Genomic DNA, 24561 nt, shown 5'->3' on the forward strand with positions numbered 1-24561 from the left:
AAACAACGAGAGCAATACATGCCCACATGCAAATGAAAGCCATGCATTTCAAATGTATGTGTACAATACAGTGATAAGAACAACAGAGGTTCGTTTATTTCCAAATTATTTCAGTTAGGTGACTAGTACTGTATTTAGTTACGCATTCCATTTCTCTGGGGGGCACAGTGCTTATGACGGGTCATTATTAAAAGTGAAAATTCAGCTCTTGCATCAACTGCACCTCAGCTCCAAAGAGCTGAGATTCTGTACACGGTGGCTGTATACAAATGATGCCCAGTTTAGTCCTTAATGAGTTGCAATGATGCTTCTTTCGCCATCTGTCAGTAGATTCTACAACTGTCAGCCCCAACTAAATATTTACGGATCCGGTCTCCGCTTACACCAACAGTATTGCTGTACAGTGATCAAAGTTTGGGAGTCTTTTCTCTCACTCTGTACATACTGCTGCCAAGCACAATTTAAAGTCACAGTGGTGATCATAAAGAAAGATAACAAGATTTGCAAAGCCCAACGTTTGCACCTAGTTGACCTATTGGCTTTGCCAATACTTTTGATGCGCAGCATTTTAAATTAATTAAAAAAAAGCGGTGATGAGTTAGTAGATAGATGGTATGATGCAGGCGTGAACATTTGTAATGGCGTGCGTCTAGGTCACCGTGCATCAGTGCCATTAAGCAGGGAACATTTTGTTTGATTTCGTTCGATTTCGTAGATAGCAGCGCGCATGTGCTGCTCTCGACATCCAAGAGCTTCTTGGAATCAATACAGATTCTGAAGCTCGGAGGCAGAGTTGAAGCCCCGCCCATCTTTTAATTGGCTAGCGTCAGCTTACATGCAAAACGCTGGCTTTTAATTGTAAAGGAGGCTTCTTAGTCCCTCCGTGTCTCCTTTTGGCCCCGCCCACCGGGATTGGATCATTTACCCGACGGCGTGACACTTTTATTAGTCCCTACGCACTTTTTTTTATCATCAATTCAGCTTTGGCAAAGTCGGCCGCGTGTTTATTTTCGCATCACGCTTTCACTTTAAGTGAAAGCGCGATGCAAAAATAAACACGCGGCTGCCTTTGTGGTAGCGCGCTTGTTTTTTGTCTGGTGCGATGTTTGCTATGCTGACCTAGAGGTCAGGAATGCGCTCAATCGCAGCGCACATGAAAATGAAAGCTGCATCGCAGTGCTTTAAGATTTTAGACGCCCATCGGACGGCATTTTCAGAAAATCTGCTTGCTTTACTCTAAGCGTCAGCGCAAGAACTGCCGTTACATGCCTGGCAGACCTGAGTCAGGACGTACACTACAAGCTTTTACAGGTCAGTGTCGGAGCTCTATGCCTCTTTAGCTCATACCGGATGTGGAAGTTGATCTCTTTGCTAGTAAAAAAATAATTCAACTTCCCTCGGAACCCGCCAACCACCCTCGCGATTTCCTGTTTATCGCTGTATTTCCGGGGCTCGGGCACCGCAAAGGCCGTTGCAGTGTATGTGGGTTGCATGGTCGTGTATGCAGGTTGCAGGGGAAGCGTGGCGTGATCCGCCGATGGTTGGCAAAAAAAAAAAGCGGCATAGCGTGGCTCTGGCTCAAGGCGCCTTATGTCTCGGCAACCGAGGATATATTGGGGTGCTAGTTTGGGGCGAAGTGCATAAAAGGGCCTTGTCTAGAAGTCTGTGGGGTCACTTTGCTACAGGTGGAAAAGTGACGATTGATAACAACAATCAAGCTCCATTGGGGTGGGAGTGACATAGATAATGTAGAACTCCGAGATCATACATGCTGACCAGACCGATTCAGGTGGGGTGAAAAGATCAAATTGTCTTCAATTAGCTTTGTTCCGGCTAAAGTTCAACTCACAGTCCTAGCCAGTGTAAAAAAACACCTCCCACTCAGTTACGTTTTTCAAAATTACACTACCATTTTTAGGTCTCCCCTCCCCCTTTGTCCCGCCCACTTTCGGAGGTTCTCAACTGCACCACTACCGTGATCAGGCGTCCTGCGAGTGCGTTGACACGGGGCTAGTATGGCGACCAAAGGCGTTGACACGGGGCTAGTATGGCGACCAAAGGCAGCGTCCAGGAGGCAATGGGCACTGCTGCTCCGTCGGGAAGCTTTGTGACAGCCCAAAAAAACAGAATCTGCAAGGAGAACAGCGTGACCAAAGTACTAAAGGTAAAACTGCTTACAAGCTAGAGCACCGTAAAATTTTATTAGTATGCTATGGAGCTGTCTACTGGCGGAACAAAAGAAGCACAGGGTGCAACACAGGTAAAGACTACAGATCATGTCGAGTTTTTGAAAAACATGAGCAAACAAAAATAAGAGGAAAAAAAACGATGCGCCCTTCATTAAAGTTAAAAAATATACATATATTTACACAGCAGAGGACGATTTTGAGAGAACGGAAGAACTCATACAGGGTTAAATCAAGAATGGTTCGTTATATTCGCAAAAGAGGCATTTTGTTATAAACAGTTATTAATATGCCTGACCAATTCTCTGATTTTTGGACGGTACCGGTCACCTGTCGATAAAAAAAAAATAAAGAAACAGGACGTTTAACTGTACAGTGGCACGCTGACAGTATGTATCCTTTCTAACAAGACCTACACGTCACACGGGAGGTTTGGATTTTTAATGGGCTGGTTTAACTCCTTCAGCGCGGCGCGGATTACCGCGCTGAAGGTTCTATTGCGCGGGCGGGGCCATGACAGAGCGGTTCCTTCATATGCACAGCGCAACCGATGCGCATGACGGAACCACTCCGAAGGGGTTAAAAAAAAAATCTCGAACTTAGTTCTTTCCAAGTTCAATTATTTTCCAGAATAACTCCCATGGTATTTTGGAACACATCACTGGGATTACGCTACGAAAACTTCTAAGCAAGAGTAGAAATAGTGTATAAAAGTCACGCCTCCTACTCTGGGCCACTTCACTCACGCGTGTTCTACAGCTGCAGCAGGGGCCGACTGATTCAATTGTTATTGTTTACATTGAACTGCCAATGCTCGAGACCCGCGTCGTACCTGCCAAGCACCGCGCTTTCCCCTTCCAGGCGCGCTTTTGGACACTGTCTGGGGGCACTTCAGGGCGAGCACTGACACTTCTGAGCGCCTGCTTCTAACACCCCATTCATTCCAGTCGGGCGCAATATTTCAAATACAGCTGTCAAAATTAAACAAACTATATCAAAGAAAATTATGGACAGGAGGAAGGCAGTCCAGCAAGCTACACCTCTTTGGGCTGCACAGTCGAGTTTCCCTCAACTGAATAGAGCTTTGCATTCATTTTAACGAGGATCAATAAATATTTCCAAGAAAGAAACCACAATTTTCTGGAGAAACTACAAAAATTTAACCCTAAACTCGATTCCGGGAAGAAAACAAGCATTAAAAATTCAATAGGTCTCGCCTTTCATTAAGATAAAGCCATTTGCTTAGCTATACAATGCCATTAGCAAAGCAAATGGCTTTAACTTTATCAAAGGCGAGACCTATTGCATTTTCAATGCTGGTTTGATTTACTGATCCAAGATGGTAAAATTGCTTAATGCACTGCAGATCAGCCCACCAGCAAACAGCAGCTCTCAACTTCGCACAAATGTAAAAAGTAAAAAAATATAACAAAACAAATGGCAATTAGGACCATAGAGGTGGCATTGTGGCCCATGGGGTTGAGTGGAAAGGGGAAAAGAAGCATACAACAAAGGGTGCAACATCGACAGCAGGGATTGAACCACACAAGTAGACATGCAACACTGAGCATAGGAACAGGTCCACGAGGGAGACAGCTGGAAAACATATGCACTCCCAAGTAGCCTCCTGACAGGCAGACCTCACCTAAAAAGCACTAGCTTAAATCAAACAAGCATTTGCAATGCAATCAGTCTCGCCTTTAGGACCTTATATGTATTTAGCTATGCAGCACATTAGCCTGGGTGCTGAAACATCTACTGTTCTTTAATATGGAGGGAAAATAAGCACCAAACTGCGTGACGCGCCAGGTATGGGAACACTTGGAGAGAAATATTGCCTTTCAGCTGGAAATGGTAGTCTAAAGCTCTGTTTTTAATATAAAATCAGGGCCTTCGGTGGTCATATCACTGAAATTACAAGATTTAAAATATTGTCTATGGGTGCTTGTGGAAGACAATTTCTATGGACTCTAATCTAGAGAATGCTAAAGTGATTGTTGTATTTTACTGACCTCTGCTGGTCGTTTTCTATCAAGACAGTTAAATAGAGGCAGTTGAACAGAAAAACAGTCCCTAAGCGGAAGCAGACAAGTCCTAGGGCTAATTTCCACAAAGTACATACATATATAACTATATACAAGAGGTCACAAATGCTCGACCTAAAAATAGCACAATCTAGGAGCTAAAAAGAAGCTGCAACAACAAAATTAAGATGCATCGGAATGTTCCAATCAGCTAAAAACACCTGTGTAAAAAAGAAACGCCAAGGGGAAAAGAAAGAAAAACAAGCACTGACAAAGCCGCGGCAATACATTTTTTGGTCAATGCTTGTTAAACCTTTCTGGGAAGCTGCCATGCTCTTACCAACACAAGTAGTCCCTAAAAATGATAGCATGTAATTTGTGTTTGGATATTCTCCTTGAGGAAGAGCAGATCGAGTGTGTGCGCTCACTCACAGGCCTGGCCCATTTCCCTATGCAGTCCAGTAGCAGCTCTTAAAATTTTGCCTTCTGTGGATCCCCCAATGAATCGCAACTGAAAGTCAGAGAGCCCCGCCTAAACAAATTAGGATTCAAACGTTAAACAAAACGGGAAAAAAAAAAAGTATACATAAAATAAATAAACAAATGATGACATTTTATTCACCAACCAAAAATACGCAAAATCGAAACTTTAAATGGGAAGGTTGAGGCTTTTCAAAAGGCTAATCTATTTCTAAAAGATTAAATAATATGCCAGACTATCTTTTTTGATCCTAGCTTATGCTCTTTTTGTCGGTGCCTTTCAGTGTTTCAACTGAAGCCACCACTTGTAAATACTAGGTTATGTTTGCTGTACCCAAACCCCTGCAAACAAAAGATGATACCAGCTTAATTTTAGCCTTCAGTTTTATATTCCTATTTAGCTAGTATTTTACATTTCCAATTTTGTTTTTTGTGTCTATATACACACTTCATTAGTCTGCTAACACTATTCAATTTTCGAAACAGTCACGGACCCCTTGTTAGACAGAAATAAAATGTGGACAGACAGACAAATGGTGGCAAGTCTCTATAAGATATTATATATGAATACAGTAAATTCAAAAAGGTATTGATGAACGCCTAACCAAACATTTAAAAATTATTTTAAAAATAATCTATATGCCTCACTAGACCATCATGTATTCCGTGGAACACCAGTCTGTCATTGAACTGTGAAATATACCAAATGAATTTGCTTTCTGAAATTCCAGGTGTCTGTATCACATCACTAGCATTGTTTTGTGTGAAAAACGAAAAGACCTAATACAAACAAGTTCTTTTATTTAAGGAAGCAAAGAGAAAGTCTGAGAAGGTGCATATTACCACGCAGTAACCCACAAGCTCAAACAATTAATTATCGGACATTGAACAATGATAAATCATGAGCGACACAAGGACACTCCACCACAAGGATGTTCCTCAATCCGCATTGTTCCAAGATCACATGAATGTGTAGCATGGCAATACATCTGCAAGGCTGCAGTCTAAAAGCAAATTATTACTGTACAGTTCTACATCAAGAACACCCAGAGATTAGTATAGTAGGAAAGTGGATTACTTGGGATGGACAACATCCCACAGCTCAAGGGATAAGGCCACCACCCCTGCTAGATGTCACAAATTAAGTAAAATAGACAAGTGCTCAATCCCTGGTAAAGTGACATGAACCAGTCAAGCTTATGTAAAAGGTAATGTGCATTTAAGAAGTGCACACACAAAAATAAATAAATAAAAAAGGACAACACACAACTCCACAACCAATTTCAAAATAAAGAAAAAATGTTAGGAATAAAATAAGACCAAAAAAAAAAAAATCCAACAACGGGAAGAAGAGATGATTTTTTAGAGATCTCAGTGAAAATAGACCCATAAGCACAAAGCACCAATTATAGTCTAAGGGAAAGGCAGATCAGGAACGTGCCACGATTTGAGGCGAACTGTGGTGGAGACCCGGTCAGATGCATGTGGATTGTTCCCAGTGAAATGTCTGGAAGACTCACAAATGTTTAAGACTCATTTCAGAAAAGGGCTGTCACTTTTTGGGGAAAGAAATCCTCCCCGAGTGGCCAGTCACTGAAATTGTAGCTGCAGCTGTGAAAAGGTAGCACAAATACTTTAAACCGGTTGGTACCACTGGAGTTTCTTGGCAAAACACTTTTAGAGTGCCATGCAAGATGGGACTTAAGTCACTTCTCCTGACTTGCTTGGAGCCTTGAGCGAGCTGAAACTGAAATTCAATACGAAGCTGTGGAACTGCTGAGAAGATATTTTTCCCTATAGGTCCTCTTAAAGCTGTGAAAAGTTTTCAAAAGTTTCCAAAGTTTCTTCAGGTATTCACACAAGCACAGGAGTAAACCTGTAAGGCTCCCATGACCTTAAGGAAGGCACTCAGACGCTCAGGGTGTCAGGCAGAGTCCAACAACAAAGTCCAGTGCAGGTCCAGTTGCCAATGGTCAGCTGGGCACTTCGTGGGAAAAGGCTTCCTGCAGCTTGTGGTGTCTCTTTAGCCACACAGGTAGTCGTGGTCAGCTAACTGACCCTTAGAGCCCGCTTTTGTCCTCTAAGAGGGGGCAGGTCCAGTCCATAACGGCTCCTCTGAAATTACAGACAGAATATTCAGCCCTCTTCTGATCTTCCACAGATCTAGAATGTGTTCTGGGAATGGCTGGGTGAGGGTCGAGCTTTGCACATCCATTGTGGAGTGGTGGTGGGCACCACAAGATGATCCTAGTCTCTTTCAACAGGGTATATTTTCCAGGGTCCTGGCCTGACAACTTTTTCAGTAGTTCCAGTTTACCTTAAGGCAGAAAAGACCACCATGCAATGTGCCATGGAAATGCCAAGATGGCTGATGTTTTTAGCCACACTGAACTTGGGCTCAGAGAACTCGGGTGTGTCTGGGAGGGAACTACTGAAAATCACCAGCACACTCCCACATAGAACATTAAGATTCAATTTGAAGAAGACTCTGGATCAACAAAATAACAGGAGATACAAGTCTTGTACTGCAAAAGCAGTCCCTTTCACCAACCAGACAGGGAATACCAAATAAATGGGATATGGACTTGTTTAATCCCTTTCAAGAGTTTCAAAAGTTTTACATGTGCCTCAGACAGACCAGTGAGACACAATTTAGCACTGTTGTGCTAACAAGATGCCCAGTCTCCAGCCTGCAAATTCTGCTGAGCTCAAAGAAGTCATCTATGCCCATTCAGGTAGATCAGTCAATCATACTGCCCTACTGTGTAGCTCCAGACAGAAAGTTCATACCTCATTCAGGCCGAGTGCAGGCTGACCAGCTGGCACGGGCTAGTACTAATTAGCCTCTTGGAGGTTCATACAGGGAAATGGTTTACTTATTTTTCCAAGTTGGTCTAAATCCAGGAGGTAGCAGTACTACTTGTTAATCACTCTAGCTTTCTACATAGAACAGCTAGGCTTCCCACAATGAAAATAGCTTGTCGCTGTACGGACCTAGTAACATGAGTTTTTTTACATGACCCAAATTTACATACCAAGCACCCTGCTACACGGCCTACATAGGGGCGACTTACTCATATTTATAAGGGATATCTTTACTTGTAAAAAATATATATTTTTTTTTTTTTATTTTGACAGGAGTACTGCAGGTTTTACCCTGCAATTGTCAGGCTACACAGGGCAGGCCTAGAGCTGTGTTTTCAGTGCTACTGTAGTGGATGGCAAAATAGGGGCTGCAGTCCACAAACAGCATTTAACTTCCCAAGCAGTGGGTTGACATTTGCACCATATACTATGACCTTAGAGGAAAGTTCAATGTGTGAAGCCGGTTTTAAAGCAATTGACATGTTTTCAGGGAGGTACACTGGGCACAGAATAGCAGTGTCCCAGTGTTAGAGCTCAAGATTACAAGTAGGAGGGTCTCCAAAAAAATGAAAAACTGTTGACCAAGCAAAAAAAAGGTCACTTTGCAACATGTATGTATCAGAACAAATAAACGTAAGGATTTATCTGATGCGCTGTTGCTGCAAAAGTAGTGAAACTCCTCTGGACAACTGGCAAAACGGACACCATTATTCTGGAACATGTAAACTTATGCTGGGGAGCAGGGTCCAGTAAAATGCTTATACATAGAATGAAAATGGGGGATTATCAGGAACTGAAGAAATAAATAAACAGCCCATTGAATAAACAAATTGCTTAAGTGTTCGGCAGAGTCTAATTTCACATTGCAGTGCTATTTAAGTAACCTCTTAAATGCCGAGCTACCCTCACAAGTGCCCCCTCACATCTGCATACTCCTCCCTCTGTATAGTTCTGAGCTCTGTTATTTTGGGTCGTTTGCGCTTAAGCCTGAATTACTTTTTTTCCCTCCCCTAACAAAAGATACGATATCCATGCCAAATTTATGTCTTTTCCTCTCCCGCCGTCCAGGTTTAAGATTTTAATGGACCCCAGGGACTATTGATTCCTCTGGGAGAAAAAAAACCTAAGTTAAGCAAAGGTTTTGAAGAAGTGGTTTGAAAAATGGGGGGGGGGGAGAGCATTTTTTCATAAAGATTTAATCAAAAGAGGCTGGTTGTGCCAATATAGCCCCCTCCCCAATTTTTGGGACACAGAAATGTGAAACTCATTGGTAAAGCTGTACTTTTCTAAAAAGTAGACAAAATTCTGAATTCGGCAAGGGGTCAAATGTGTACCCTGATGCCAGATATATCTATGGTGTTTCTTCTAAAACTGTTGATACACATAGCCATCAATCAAGGTACAACCTGTGTTTTTTCATTATGTACCTACCAACCAACCAACCAATGTATAACCTAACAGATAAAAACTATGTACAAAGGGAAACTAGCCTCGGAGTGACCCAGTGCCAGAGCAGACTGGCTCTAACCCTTGACAAAAACTTTACATTAAATGTTTTTATATAAAAGCCCATCCACGTTACACATTGGCTACACTATCCCTATTTTGAGTTGTGGCACACACATAAGTAGGTGTAAATTGAGCAGAGAACCCAATAATATAAATATATATCAAATAAAGTTTAAAAAAATATTTTTAAACTCTTCTTCAATGGCGCTCTACATGCTCAGAGGGTGCATCCGTTGCATTCGTGAAAGACAGGGCTGCAGGCTGAAACTGCTGCTCTGTTTTTCACCAGCCTCTTTATAAAGAAGGACGACTGAGGTTGTCCGAGAGAGACACACCTCATACCCAAGGGGTGCAACTTCTATGTGGTGCACCTACAGACACGGTTTTTGCACCTGTGCCTGTAATATAGCGCAGACACAAAGACAGTGTACCTTCATTTGGCATGAGCCATTCTGAAGAACTGGCCTCAATCATCTGTGGCCACTGTAGAGCCGGCGCAAACACCTGCTGCATGATCACAGCATTTTCTATAAAATATAGTCTAGTGTGCTTTCTGTCTAAACACTGTTTGGGGGTTCTGTGATGGGGATGATACCGACTGCTAAGGCAGCCAACTCTGTTCTATGTTTATAATTTTTTTGGGCTGCCAGGGGGTAGACAAAGGGAAATATTCACAACGAGACACTCATTGTGCAGTTTAAAATAGACAATTCCTTAATAGCCTCCATCCACGAGTGCCCGGCCAATACGCCATGGCCTAAGAGACAATTGCATAGGAGTCGAAATAGACTGCCATATTTCCCCAAGCAGCCAACTGCTGAGCACAAAGTTGACATTCCACAGGATACAGACCGTGCAAACTCCTAATCAAACATACTAACAAGTTGTTGTGGAGAGCTGCACAACAACAAACCTCTCATATGTTCTGGGACGGTCCACTTTCCAAACGATTCTGGAAGGCCGTTTGTACAACACTCTTATGGGTAACGGGCCGACAAGACCTAAAAAGCATGGCCAGCCGCATCCTGGGCCTTTATAGACGGCAACAAGAGGGGGGGAGCCACCATCCACTACATCCATTTAGCACTGTAACTTGCTAGATGTGTAATTGTGATGAGGTGTATGGTGGGGTATTGCACTAGCAAGCATCAAGAATCAAGTGGGCAGAGGCATAATCTGCAACGCTACGACAGGAGAAGTTCGGTATCTACGTATACGCCCCATATCAGCAGCATGGGATGAGCTCACTCATGCACTCTAGACTGACCCCCACAGATGTTACCTGACAACAAGTAGTTATAGGTGGGCCCGCCCACCTCCTGCCGTCCCAAAGAAAGGTGAGCTGCACAATTCAAAATGTTACTGCGATGAGCACTGCAGAGATAAGTAGTATTTGTAATCTTGTTAACGATACGTAGGACATGAGGAGAAGAAGGGACTCAGAACTAGTCTGTAGTGGGGTCAAGATTGGACAGAGAACAAAGTCACTATTAATTGTGCTTGTCTAGTAAAAACAAGTATATACATACACAACATGGCTCTCACACCACCACAACCATTCCTGAAGGACAAAGAATTTACAGAAAATTCCTGACCGGCGGGTGAGGGGGGGGTGTTGAAGGTGAGCTGGAGAAAGTGGTTTTCACAGGAAACAAGAATTCATTCATGATTAGGTTCCTCGTTTGACTCACTGAATTTATATAGCACTCTTCACTCAGGTAGCTCATTTGACTAGTCTAAATACTTACTAGCCTTAACAGATGACTCAGAATTCTTTCATAAAGGCCAGGAGAATGGTTGACTTTACTTTCCAAAGAGAATATATTCCAAAGCATGGGTGCCACTGAAGAAAGTGAGCAGCCAGCGTGATACTAAATTATATTTAGAGGAAACTGGTCTAATCCGAGCTTCAAATCATAGATCACAGATGGATGTTCCAGGAATTCATTTTGTGGACAGTACCAGGAGGGTGGGATTTGCAGTTTAAAGAATGTTTCTGCATGAAAAAAAAATAACTGCCAATTTGCGACTTAAGATGGACTTTGCAATCTCAAACTAGGCTGAATAAAGGTATTCAATTAATGTTGAACAATGCTGGGAGAAGGAAGATCCTTGTGGTACATCGTGCTTTAGCACTGTACCAATAGCAAGGGGAGCAGCTTGGCATGCAGACTTCACTTGATAGTCCTGGTGCAGCATTCAAAACAGTGGCTAAACTAAAGGATAACCTGGTTGTCCACTGCTTCAAATGTTGCAGAGAAGTTCAACCTGATCAGCAGGAAAGCAATACCTTTCCACGTGCTGCGCTGAACCCAGACTATATTGGAGAACGTATTACAACGGAAAATTCTCCGCTTTTTCTAGAAATTCAACAAAAACTATTAGGGTGTTTATTTGGCAATAGGTGACTGGCACGTTAATTAATACATGTTTTTGACGGGGTCATTGCACCTTCAACTGCGCTCAAGGAACACCTTCATAGATATTAGAAAGATTAAGAAAATGATGACTAATTAACAGAGCCTAAGAGAATGAATAAAAATCCAAGCAGATTCAGATTCTTCAAGAGAGGCTATACGCGACTTAGAATAGTGTGAATAAAACCTAGTGTTATTAGTTGTAACTGAAATAATTTAGTTTAAATATGCTCTTGATTTTTAATGAACATGAGTGCAACGGACATTAACGGTCTTAACCACCCCTCAGACTCCAATCTCTAATGACTCCCACACCCCAGACACTGGTAACTCCACATTATGTTATAATATCAAGCAGTTGCAGAAGCTCCTTTCTTTAAAGTATTTGTCTGTGGTGGCCTTAGTCTTTAGGCTTGGACCCCCGTATATGAAGCGTTTTCACTCTCGTGGCATTGAGTTTCTAGAAACCTTTAGCCAAATAGTTAATTAAATGTCCCCATTGTTTCCGAGACTCCTTCCCTTGCCCTGAACGGTCTTGAACAATTTTTTCATTCCAAGATCCACCACAGCCTTTCCATCCACATACACTCCGTTGGTATTATTGCACTTTCCCAATATAATAAGATGGCGTGTTTGCCTGCAAGAAATAGATTTTTTTCTACTGTAGAAGAGTTCTATTTCCTCAGACTGCATTCCAAGCAAAAGGGCCTCAGGGCACTCTGCAAGCTTGTCATGTCCTCAATTGCTTCTAGTACTGTCAGTAGTCCTATCTGGGAAAAGACCCCGCCACACCAGAGTCTACAGAGTACTGGAGAAGTGTTGCGTGATAATGACTGAGAAGGTTAGGCATCCGCAGGCCCCCTTGTAGAAGTGCAGTGGTGCACTGGCAGCAACGGATGCTCTCCTTTTTGTTTTGTCAAATGATCTTGGTGCAACAAAGTTATAGCTCTTCTAGGAGCTCCCTGTTTAAGTGTAACGGTACTGTCTGAAACAGGTAGAGCTACGTAATATCAACATTTTAATCACTGGATAACCCTCTTAAGGTTTTCGGAGTTTGCTCGTTTGGTAACTGCTGGGGTCTTCTGCCAGATCTAGCCCCCAATGTTTTTAGGGCAAGCCGGAGCCAGCGCACATGCGCTGCTCTGTGAGGCTTCTTGTGCTTACTCCGTGTGGGTCTGACTCCTCCCACACATAGGATTGGCTTTTGCGTGTGTCTTTCAATAATGAATGCACGCAAATGGCTAAAGACAGGCGCATGCCCCACCTCTTTAATGTTCAATCCAACAGCGGTTTGCTCCCGGGAGTGAGCAGCAGTGCGCAGGGTGGCAGCTGCATTCCACATGGGTCAGGTTACACACAACGTGCCGTGCTTTCTCTTGTTTTTGTATTGTTATATAGCGTGAACCAGACCCGGAAGCACCAGTTAAAGAGGATGCATTCATTATTTAATAGGCACGGGGAGATCAAAACATTTGCACAGAATCATGAAGCTCGGTCCGACTGCAGCTCTGCTCGTTTTATTTGCTGCTCACTGTACAACTTTTTATTTTTACAGTTTACTTTAGGCAAAAACAGTAACTCAGCAGGGCGCCTGCATAATGGGCGGCGCGCTACAACTTAAATATTTTCCGTTGCCCCACTCCCTCCCTGCACGGACACTGCGCGAAGAGGGCACTGCGTCAATTAAAGAAATCTACGGATACCATTGTTCTCCCCTCCCTCCCCTATCTTTGCCTGTGGTGTCCGCGGGTTTTTTCCTTTCCATATTGCGGCAGCACTCACCCTCTGTTAATCTGCCCCTGCAGCACACACATCGCTACCTCAACTTCAAATGCAGCTAGTGCGCCACTTTCAGGCTTCCAACTCGGCCATGAACAAGGGAAAGGAGGACGAGGAAGGATCTGTGAACCTCCCAGAGGCGCGGGTCAGAAGGTGATTAAAAGTTTACACATGGAAGAGTTTTGCATGGATATCGGGTATTTTTTATACATACTAATTGCCCAGTGCGGACTGGGCAGTTAATTCAATTATATTTATTTTCACCTGCTCCGCATTGCCCTTGTAATGGTAGGAAAACCAACTGCTGTGCGACTGAGGCCCTTGTTTTATCTCCTCTTCTCCATGGCACTTCTGTTCTTTGTTTGCCTCTCCGTAATACACGCAGTAGCTCTGTTCTTTTTTCTGTCTTTTTTCTGCTCTAAGGCGGGTTTCTCATACCCCACAGAACTTTTGTTCTCTCTATTTTTTTGCCAATCAGCAGCTCCGATGCCTGCAACCTTCAGAGAAAGCGCACTCTACACAAAGCCAAGCCCATGCCTGCTGGTTGTGAGGGCTTTAAGGAGCCTGTCCGAAAAATCTCTTAAAGGGACAGGCACAGCGAACTGGAACCAGATAGATGGGTTTCATAATACTGTGTTCCCCTTCCTCCCACCAGCAAGTCCAGGGCTTGAGGGGAGAGAGCGCTTCACTGAGACCCACACCCCAGTCACTCATGACCTTTCTATATATCCTGTCAACCCACACCTTATCCATTCACTTCTACTACGTACCGACACCCAGGTCACTGCTGTTCTTCCAGGCACTCTTGCCCCATCCGAGACACAAGTCAAGTGACATATCTCAGCTACTTGACAGCCCCTCGACCTCATCCTCCCATACTAACCAGTCCGTCCAATCTTCCAAGCTCATCTTCCCTCCCAAATCCCCAGCTGTCCCAACTCACATGCACTTTACCCCTTATTATGCCACCACACAGATAGGTGCTTCTACAGTCACTCATAGCCTCCTGATGGCCTTCCCATCTACCACTGAAAAGGTTAACACTCGAACCAACCTAGTGCGAACATTTGAAGGGAATACAGTGCCTACACCAAACCTTATGGCAAAAAAAAAAGACTGCGCTGGGCAATAAGTGTGACACTATGAAAACTCCACGGTTCATAATATAATAGGGCCACTGGGATTGTGCGACCGCTGCATTTTTTGCATAATGGATTTAACACACGTTGTGCCATATACTCTATCATCTGCTACATAATCTGCAGACCAAGAAAACTGCTTGTAGCTCAAACATTTCAAAACTTACTAAAAACTCTGCAACACATGTTGCTGCTCAGTGGCAGGCACTTTGAAAAGGTTCACTCGTCACCTTTCTGTTGCTTATTACTATATGTGGGCATTATAACGAGGTGCAACCAATGCTCAGACAATGTTAACAAGAATAACAAGCCTTTGCAATGCAATATGTCTTGCATTTGCGAGAGTTTGAGCTGTTGGCCCTGTAAATGACAAAGCCTTTCATTCATGTGTTTTGAAAACCTGCAAGTGGTGCGTAAACACGCACTTTGCACTTCTAGCCCTTGCTTACGAGAAGCAAGGCTGGCAGTAAAAGAGGTGCAGTTACTGCCAACCTTGCTTCTCGTTAACAATGGTTATAAGTACAAAGTGTGTGTTTACACACCACTTGCAGGTTTTCAAAACACATGAATAAAATGCATGGTCATTTAGAATGCAAACAGCTCAAACTCTTCCAAATGTAAGACCCATTACATTGCAAATGCCCGTTTATTTTTTTAATCAGCCCATCGCAGCAGGGCATGGTTCTATGGACAGTTACTACTCCTGGACCAACTCCTGGTGCCAGGCTGCACAGTCCTCCACGGAACTTAAGTTGTCTTGCTTCATGATGACATACCTCCATGCTTCTGGCTCCAGGGAAGGATGGCCCGGTAGTTCACCTCACACTGAAATGTTTTTGGTCCACAGGGATTCCCTCAGTGGAGCCATCACCAGGGAAGGGCATCATCAATGGGGCTTCTCAGCACCCTTTCCTTCTAAAACCCTACACAGGTTCACAGTTCAGAGGTGGGAGGAAAGGTGTCAGCTCTCCCTTGCTACTTTTCCCAGGCCCAGGAAGTGGCCTGTCAGGGCTAACAATAGCCCTAGAAGGGATGCAGGGCCAGGAAAATGGGGCTACCTCCCAGTCACAGGTAGCCGCTTGCCAGAAAGTAGCACAACACAAACTTGGCTTACCCCTTTACTGCCCGCCGTAGCTTTCAATGGGGTCCCGCAGTGGCTGCTTCAGTTTCTTTGTGAAGAACAGACCCTACAACTGCTATGTTTCCCAGTTAGGGCCTGAGGTACAGAGAGGGCTGCTGCAGTGGTTCAAGTCGGTGGTGGTTCCTGTGTTACTGGCGCTAAGTCTACCAATAAGGTTGGGGTTTAACCAGCCACACTAGCAAGACCGTCAGTATGCTTATTAACACTTTGTTTTTCCCTGGGAAGGGGGCATGCTCAGGCTGGTGGCTTATGCAGAGCCTCGGATCAAGCAGCTGCTACCATCTTGGTGCAAACTCCACAGACCTTGTTGAAACAGTTTCCAGGAAAGTGCACCAAAGGGTCCAGTGAAGTATGTGACAGTTGTTTAGCAGTCGCAACAATACAATTTATCTGAAAAATAGGTGTTAGGTAGGCTACACACGTTTTGCAGTGGAACGCCTGAATTTGAATTTTCGGAATGTTGTACTGCAGTCTGCAGAGTTAACCAAATTAAAAGGTGCAATAGAAAGACTGGCTGCTTAGTCCGCTTCTTAATTTCATCCAATATACTAGCTTATTAGTATGCTTCCATTATTTTATTCGAGTGGCAATCAAATTGTGTATAAAATAGGTAAAGGAAAGGAGAACTACATGAAAAACTGCTCATGTTAATCACAGTTTCATGGTTTATCGATGAACAGTTTTATACAATTTTCTGGGATCCTCTGGTTTTCTTCTCCTAAAAAACGGTGAAAAGTTAAGTACAGAACTTTGAATGACTGAAGGAAAAGGAAAAAAAAAAAAAAAAACATTAATAATTGACCAGACTTAATACAATGGTCAAATCGACCCCCAACGGGGTCCGGCTACATGAGGGATTGCGCAGGTACCGAGCGGGTGCCTAGCAGCGAAGCCGGTGTGCCACTGCGCTACCACCCCCCTCCCGAGACCCATGGTGTAATTAATGGTTACACTCCATAATAAACTCTGTTTCTCTCAAACACGAGAGCCTAGTGAATGTGGCTCCTCTCGTTACTAGGCCGATTAAAACGATTTTTGTTTTAATAATTTTTCACATTAATAATTTATGGTTAGGGTGGGCCTTAGCGCCCACACCGCCATGGTTCACCTTTTTCCAGTCCTGAAGAATGCCTCTTTAATGATTATACATAGGCAGAAACATGTTGACTAAACACTAGTGGATAGGGCTGGACAATTTATCTAGCTACTAGATCCCACACTTTGTTTTTATCCATGTCTGATTGGCTATTAATAAAATTTGTTTTTCTGACACAATCTAGACATTTTTAACTCACCTTCACTTAACACAAAAAAAACCAGCTCCGCAGTAATTCTGGCGTCGAAGCACACTAGGGTGGCATTCGGCCTTTCCTGGTGGGGCCAGATGATTAAGCATGCCACCAACCAGGTTGGCGAGTGAGGGCCTTATTAAGAACCTATTCGATTTCTTCACTTGTGCTCTATTCATATGTTTAATAAAGAAGCACGCTCTTCTGTTTTTGAGCAAATCGATTTAAAAGCAATTTCAACTTTAACAGTGAAAGAAGTGTCAAGTATGCGACCTTTCCCATGTGTGGGGCTGTGGCCGTAAATGTGGAGTCAAGGCAGGAAGGCCCTGTATTGGAAGCTTTATCAGTTTGTCTTATGCCATATTCGAATAGACATTAAAGTATCCAAGAATCACTACAGTAGGATAAGGGGGGCAGACTTAATCTTAGATATTCCAAGCCTGGGCATGTTATTTATAATGTCGATGACTGTAGTTGGAAATGGGATCTAAAAGGTAGACGCTTCAACCTTTTTTCCCCTTTTTCATTACAGCTACCAGTTTTGCGGTATTCTGGTTGTTGAGGTTACCGTCTGCATCTGTCCACATTTATATTTTGCACATTTTTCTATATTTATTATTTTGTCTTCTGTGAAAAATTTATATTCTAACTATTATATCTCCTATTTAACGATAAATGTAAAATCATACTTCAATGACTCCCGCATGGTTTTTACCTCAGTAAGTTGCCATACTTTCAACTTAAATGTACTCATAAACACTTGAGCATTACTGAACAAATATGCACATCTGCCATAGTTTAATTTTTTGGGGGAGACCTGCCCACCCTTTAAATCAAAAAAAAAAAAAAATGTTACAAATAAATACCATGTGTGTCAATTTGCACATGTTTTGGCATTGGAGTCATAATCAACGGTGTTGACAACCACTCCCCAAAAAATAATTATAATAAAGTTTTCCATATTTCAAATAAATGCCAACAGAAAAAAAAACATGCTTTCTCTGTACAAATCAGCACAAAAAAGAAAATGGCAAGCGTCGTAATCTAACTGAATAGCCATTGGAGAACGAATCAGACAAAAATGAGGATAAACACAGGCTTCTGTAAGAAAACAGATGTCCTGCTTTGAGGCGGAAAAACTCTGAAACTTCAGTTTGAGCCACGACCAAGAGTATGTTGCTACGGTGATAATTAAGTGTATTGAGCGGAGTTTCATCGGTGGTAAGATGCAGCCTATGAGAGGGATGCAAAATTTTAATGCCAACCAAATGATTCCTTAACATGTAATTAGGGGATAGATTTTGAGCACACTGGCCACATTTCTCACCTACCTGTAGGACAAGATGGTTTGTCATTAACACGGCAAACAGTCACAGGCTATACACGTAGAAATGTACGTAAAGGGATTCATCTCACATGGCAGGCTGATAAGTCACAGAAGACATGTGGACCACCTTAAAGTCCCATTTCATCACCCTGAATCCCCTTGGAAAAGGCAGCAATAGATACATTCAAGATGAAGGGAGTATTAGTAGTGCCAATAGATTTTTTTTTCAAAGTAGCCAGTGATAAAAATAACATACGATGGATACCGACAGTTCCAACAGTAACTTGCAGCACATAGGTTTTGATAAGGAAAAAAAAATTTCTACACTCAAATCCACTAGAATGTAACCTAACAGGCCAAAATAGTTTTACTTTATTTCTATATAGGTGTTTTCATGGATGGGACTCTATTGCATAAAGCACACTGTTTATCAACTATACAGCCCAGAGGAGGCAGAATTATATTACCGCAAACAAACGCTGGCTGTTATTAAGAAATACGATTCATGAAAATTGTAGAGATATTACACCTTGTAACAGTGGATGGATGCCAATATAGGGCACCTGGAGTTTGACTCATGAAAGTTTGAGACTGCGCTTTAAAATGTTTCTCTTCTTGTAAACCAGTATATGTAAAATTGTGTGTTCACTGTAACTACATCTGGAACAGTAAACTAGCATTGCAACCTGTTTACTTCTCACTCAATTGTACCGAAAGCAACTAAGTTGAAGGACAGCTTTAAGATGTAGAAATTCATATTTTGTCATGAATGCATGCTGTGCTAATCAGTAATAATAGAGTGCAATTCAAGTCCGATACAACGAAGGGTTACCTGCAAAACACGATAACTGAGTAGAAGAGGAATCCATTTTAACATCCGAGTGGCAATTGTTTAGTAGAATGGGTCAGTCGTGTTATTAAAATATGAAGCAACTGTCAATAAAAGCCCTGATGAACTGGGAGGAACAGATAAGAAGAAAAAAAAAAAAAAGACTTGTACGGAACAGGGACCAACACCACAGGATTAAGTCCCTTTGGTGTGAGGAGGGGTAGCACTCCCTTCTCTCAAGTAACATCAGGGTGGGTGCAATAGTCTACAATTGTAAAATTCATAAGCGGAATAGGAAGAAACAAGGCTAAGGTTCAAGAAGTAAATAAGACAGCATGACGTGAAATCTAGTGATCAAAGTGTGATAGCTGGTTAGGGAGGTCAGGATGAGGTGGATGGTATTTAAGGTAGAGCCTAAAATTTCTAATTCCATTAAAAAAGAAATGTAAGTTACATACAATTGTATAGGCTGAAAGATAATACAACGTCTTAGCCACGTTGCTTTGGTAGTAGGAGAAGACAGGCTATGTGGTGGAGAATGCAAGACGTGAGGAGACAAGGATTTCCATGTGGTACATGGAGTAAGTCGATGTAATAAAATTCTGAAGAATTTAATAGCATCTAATTCATGGCAAAGGCTACAGAAGTAAGAAATTAGTGGACAGTAGTTCAGGACGGTAAAGTGTTACACCGAACAACTATGTGTGATATGGACAAGGAGTATGAAGCGAGAGAGAATGAATACTGGTGAACAGACAAGGTAGTTCAAGAATACACACAATGAAAATAAAGCACTTGTCAAGGTCAAAGGCTACCTGGAAATAATATGTATATTGTTTCCTGTGTGGTGTTTGGTGTGTGGTGTTTGCCTCAAGTGTTGATGGTCAACATTATGGAGCTATTTAACATTCCTTCTTTACTAGCTTAGTAGGTAATATTAAGAGTATTGAGTGAACTGGTGCAGGAACCAAATTAGTTCAGTCTAGAGATGGAGAGAAATGTAAAGTCTGTGGTCGTTAGCAAAAAATATATTCTACAGGGTCATAACTGTACAACTAAATGAAGATATTCGTGTGATGTATAGATGAACCATACATTGTGGAGACCACTGTGGGAATCCACAGCTTTTAGATTACAACACAGGGATCAACACAATCAGCCAAAGAAAATAAACAAAAGAAACAACTAGTAAGAACACAAAAAAGGTATGACAGCAATGTTCTGGTCCAACAGGATAAGCAGTGCATTTTCTGCATATTCAAATGCCATAAGCATAACGACCCATCTATTAATTCCAGACTACTCTGTCAAGTAAGTTATGATGTCATTAAATTTTATTATAGTTGCATATTTCACCTTCGAGATTGTGGGAGACTTGCAATTTGCCAATACTGAAAGTTCAAGTGACATTTTAATATAACCAGCATAATTAACCCTGTCAAAATCCAAAAACATGAAAGTGTCAAAAAAGGGCTAATTACGTCAATCATGAACAGGACAAATAATCCAAGACAGCAGATGGTCTACTTACAGCCTAAAAGACCTTCAGTGAGCCAACTTCGCTCCCCGACCATCTCAGAGGTATAAAGCATCATATCACTGTGGAAATCCCACAAACCAACCTTCAGAGCGCTGACAGCCTCCAACAATCATTCCTTTTCCCAAGATAGGGCCTAAAAAGACCTTCAAATCGACCCGCTCACCATCATCAAGAAACTATCTATCGATGGAACTCACGAATATCCCATTGCCTTCTAAGAGCTGCTTTCATCACTTCCACACACCTTCATTGCGAGATCGTCTGGCCTCTCAACCAAAAACCTTGGTTCTTCGCATATCCATGGAGACCCCATCTCTCCAAAAGACAACCTTTGATCCCCATGGAATTCCATTGAAATCGACCAAGATACTGTTTAAGGAGAACTTCGAGCCATCTGTGCCATCCGGTTAATGCTGCATTGGGAGGAACAGATAAGAAACCACCCTTACTTCAACAGGGACCCTCCAATTTCACCTAAATTAAGTTTCCTCGTAACCCTCTCAGGCTACTCTTTGAGACCCACTCATCAACATCCAGATACACTTCGTGGCTTCCTCACACCTGCACCGAGACGCACCATCACGGTGCCCCTTTTCAGATACTGTGACGCTCTATCCTTCCACTGAGATCCTTCAGCTTACACTATAAAGGGAGTTTCCCGCTCTCCATGCCTTCAACGAGAGACAACACCCCTCTCCCTTAACCACGACGAAGACCCTCCACCACCATCACCTCCAAGAATGAACTCCACACGCCCCCCCCCCCCGATCTTCTTTGTGAATCATTCACCAGCATTTAGACAGCCACCAAGGCTTCCGACACTTGCATCGAGACCCTCCAGTGTCCCTGTTCCTCTAAAGAACCCCTTTTCTCTGCTTCAGAGTCCTCCATCCCCCTACTAAGACCGCCTCGGGAACCGATAAGCTTCAGCCCACACACAGCTCCAAGAAGACCCTTTAAGGAGGGTGTCAAGCCTCCATAACCCACGAGAGATGGTGCATCGCCTCCCATTACCTCCATAGAGACCCTCCAGCCCTGCATGGCTGAGAAGCCGTATTGCAGACCGGGGTTGCCGCCATCACTTGAAGTCTTCACGGTATTGGGCTGTGACAGGTAGGCACCCATGGTTGCAGGTCACTGGGGCTCGTCTGGGACTCGCACGTGCCTGACACGGAACCCAACGGAGAGGGCACCCAGGGGAGCGCACGGTAGCTCCGGGGTGCCTCCTGTGTCGGCACCGGCTCACGGTCCGAGGGGTGCGGGCGCAAGGATGGAGTTGAGCGATGCAGGCCGCCGGTTGCCGCGAATACCGCCTAGAGAGGAGGGGAGGGTCCGCGGCTCCCAGCACCACTCCTCCTACCTATCGGCAGCGCCGTCGACCCACGCTCGCTGGCGTGGTGACGTATCTCCCTAGAAACGTACGCAGCCACTTCACGCTGCGCTGTCACCTAGTGTTGGTGCGTGACCGTCTGTGCTCCTCGGGCAGACATAGAAAACGGACTCTGTACTGTCTGCAGCCAAAGCAGAGGCATCGAGTGACAGCGAAGAGAGACTAACACAAATCTAGTACCAGGAACAAATCTATGACGGCCATATTGATACGGGAACAAGTCCTCGTTAAACCTATAGCGGCTTCGGGGAAAACCATAGAGATGCGCCATTTTGAAGGCACGTCTGCCGGAGGGGTAGTGCTCGATGCGCAGATGCCCACCCTTGAGATTTCATCTTAAACCACAATTATTTCCAAGAACAGTATATTCTATATGTAACGTGTGCTGTCTGCGTCCAGACCGACTACAAGCGGCGCGAGATGAAAATCTTCACGTTGCATAGGTTATAGTAACACGTGCGCTGATACTATAAACAATTACTTTTAGCAATGTAATAAACGGCTGTTATCACTTCTCTGGACGCTGCGCGGGTGAAGAAATCACAAGAAGTTTGCACTGCGCGGGTGAAGAAATCACAAGCAGTTGTGGCGCAAGGGGATTGTGAATCGGTTAGCGTATTTATGCGGCGTTGATTTCATCTCATTCTAAATTTGGCAGTTTGAAAAGGTATAATTTAGCCCTAGATAGTTTTCCCTTTACCGCATCCTAGAGTAAGCCTGGACTGCCCACTATCGCAACCTTTGCGAGACAAGTTTAGAAAGTGATCAACTCTGGTATCCAAATGGAATGAAATGTTTTTTACTTTTGAAACCCAAATGTGAATAATGAGTACCACTACTGACAATGCAGACCGCCAAGTATACAGGTACTGCCATAGGACTTGGTCCTGTTGATAAATTTAAGCAACAACACAACTCGGGTACTGAGACACATAAAATCTCAGGTTTACAACTCCACCTATGAATGCTGGAAAAACAAGCATTGAAAATGCAACAGGTCTCGCCTTTGATTAAGTTAAAGCCATTGGCATTGTTAATGGTATTGTATTGTAGTTTTGAATTAGTGTACATTTGTGATATGTTGTAGTTGTATGTAGTTAGAATTATGTTGTTAGCTGTGTAGTAGTTTAAAGCATAGCGTTAGTAGGAAAACAGCAGTGTTTTAGATTTGGGAGGTGAATGAATTGAAGAATAGTATGTGTGTTTATTTCGTATAGTGAGGATTACAATAGCATGAGGCAGAGGAACGGGGCGAGGGGAGAGCAAATATATGCACATATAACAAATATACACAAAATAATGCAAAGCTAGAATACAATACCATTAGCAAAGCAAATGGCTTTAACTTAATCAAAGGCGAGACTAATTACATTTTTAATTGGCGGGGGGGGCGTTCTCCAGAAGGAGAGTACAGTCCCTTTTGGTCAGGATACACCAAGAACAGACAGGGCAGCAGTCGTGTCTCTTCCATGTAAACAGGCCGTTCCCTTCACTCCTCAGTTTTTGAAGCCAAGTAGAGACGGCACTGATCGAGTGGAAAATGCCAATAGTTCCAAGAATGAATGCGCCTAGCCCAAATGGGGGTAAGTATTAATAAGCTCATTTTTGGCAAGCAAAGACCTCAGGGTGTTTCTGACTCCTCTCGTTTTGTTCTCCAAGGGAACTGAGAGACAGGGAGATAAAGTCCTTACCAGACAAGGATAACACAATGCATTCACACAGGTGAGCAGAGATCTCACGTTGCCCCATGTCAGGGCTTATTAGCTTGTTTAGCTCCTTGTGAGTGCGTTCTAAGACTGGTTGCCTTGCACTTACAAAGAAGCAAAACTGCAAGTACCATAATGCAAAGGGGAAGAACAGGACAGATATTACGATCCAACATGAGGAATAAGCGGGGATCTGGGGTAAAGGAAAAAGTCACCAAAACAAATAAAAATCCCCATGCGACTAGAAAAAATTAAAACACAGCAAAAGATACAGTGTGATAACATTGCAGCTCTCAGAATACACACGCAAAGTTTACAAAAATGCCACAGCATGTAAACTTGTAATATCACCCCCCACCGCCAGTCTACCCTTGCCACGTGCAAGACCAGTGTGGAGGCAAACGCATATGTAAACATGCAGCCGCGCTGCAAGTGAACTCCATAAACAAAGGGGAGAGGGCCCCACACCCGCTCCTCGGATGTTACTCACCAGGGCTGGAAGTCATCAGCAGGCATGAAGAAGTGGGCTCGCTGCTGCTACCCGCCCTCCATTACAAAGGGGGTTTAAAAGCCATTTCTCCGAGAGGAAGTAGGCACACACACACAAGCTTGCCTGCAGCCCCATGATGATGCTGTGTGTGCGCAGGGAGGGCCGGGCTCCAAGCCTGCCCCGGGGCAGAGGGGTAGCACCGCCGCCACAGGGTGGCCTGGGCAAACAAAATATGCTCGAAACTGGTTGCCACGCAGCATGGCGCCGAGGTCACTGCTGCAGCAGTGCATATGTGTGAGTCCGAAAACCAAACCTCTGCTGGGAAAAAAACTTTACACCGGGCAGCTGATTTCTCACGGATACTACTACAAATGTGAAAATGGTCCAAGCCGGAGGTCTCTAAATCTGAGCAGTCTGATAAAGGCACTCAGATTCTGCGAAACGGCGTGC

At 43.4% G+C, this 24561-nt stretch overlaps 1 protein-coding gene across 3 annotated transcripts in view; it reads right to left on the bottom strand.

Annotated features, from left to right (window-relative positions):
* Positions 1–24135, bottom strand: part of PPM1G (protein phosphatase, Mg2+/Mn2+ dependent 1G) — a 142892-nt gene extending 118757 nt beyond the window's left edge. The window contains exon 1 of one of the 3 annotated variants that reach the window (XM_085613303.1): positions 24112–24135. Coding sequence is in view for 2 of the 3 variants with exons in the window: in XM_085613302.1 (XP_085469428.1) it covers positions 21540–21650 (111 nt within the window). In the remaining variant the exon portion in view is untranslated. Of the gene's footprint in view, positions 1–21539; positions 22024–24111 lie in introns of those variants that run through there. The other 2 variants (XM_085613302.1, XM_085613304.1) reach the window with 2 other exon arrangements.
* Positions 24136–24561: the final 426 nt, after the last annotated feature.

The sequence above is a fragment of the Triturus cristatus genome, chromosome 6 (assembly GCF_964204655.1).
Source record: "Triturus cristatus chromosome 6, aTriCri1.1, whole genome shotgun sequence".
Lineage (NCBI taxonomy): Eukaryota > Metazoa > Chordata > Amphibia > Caudata > Salamandridae > Triturus > Triturus cristatus.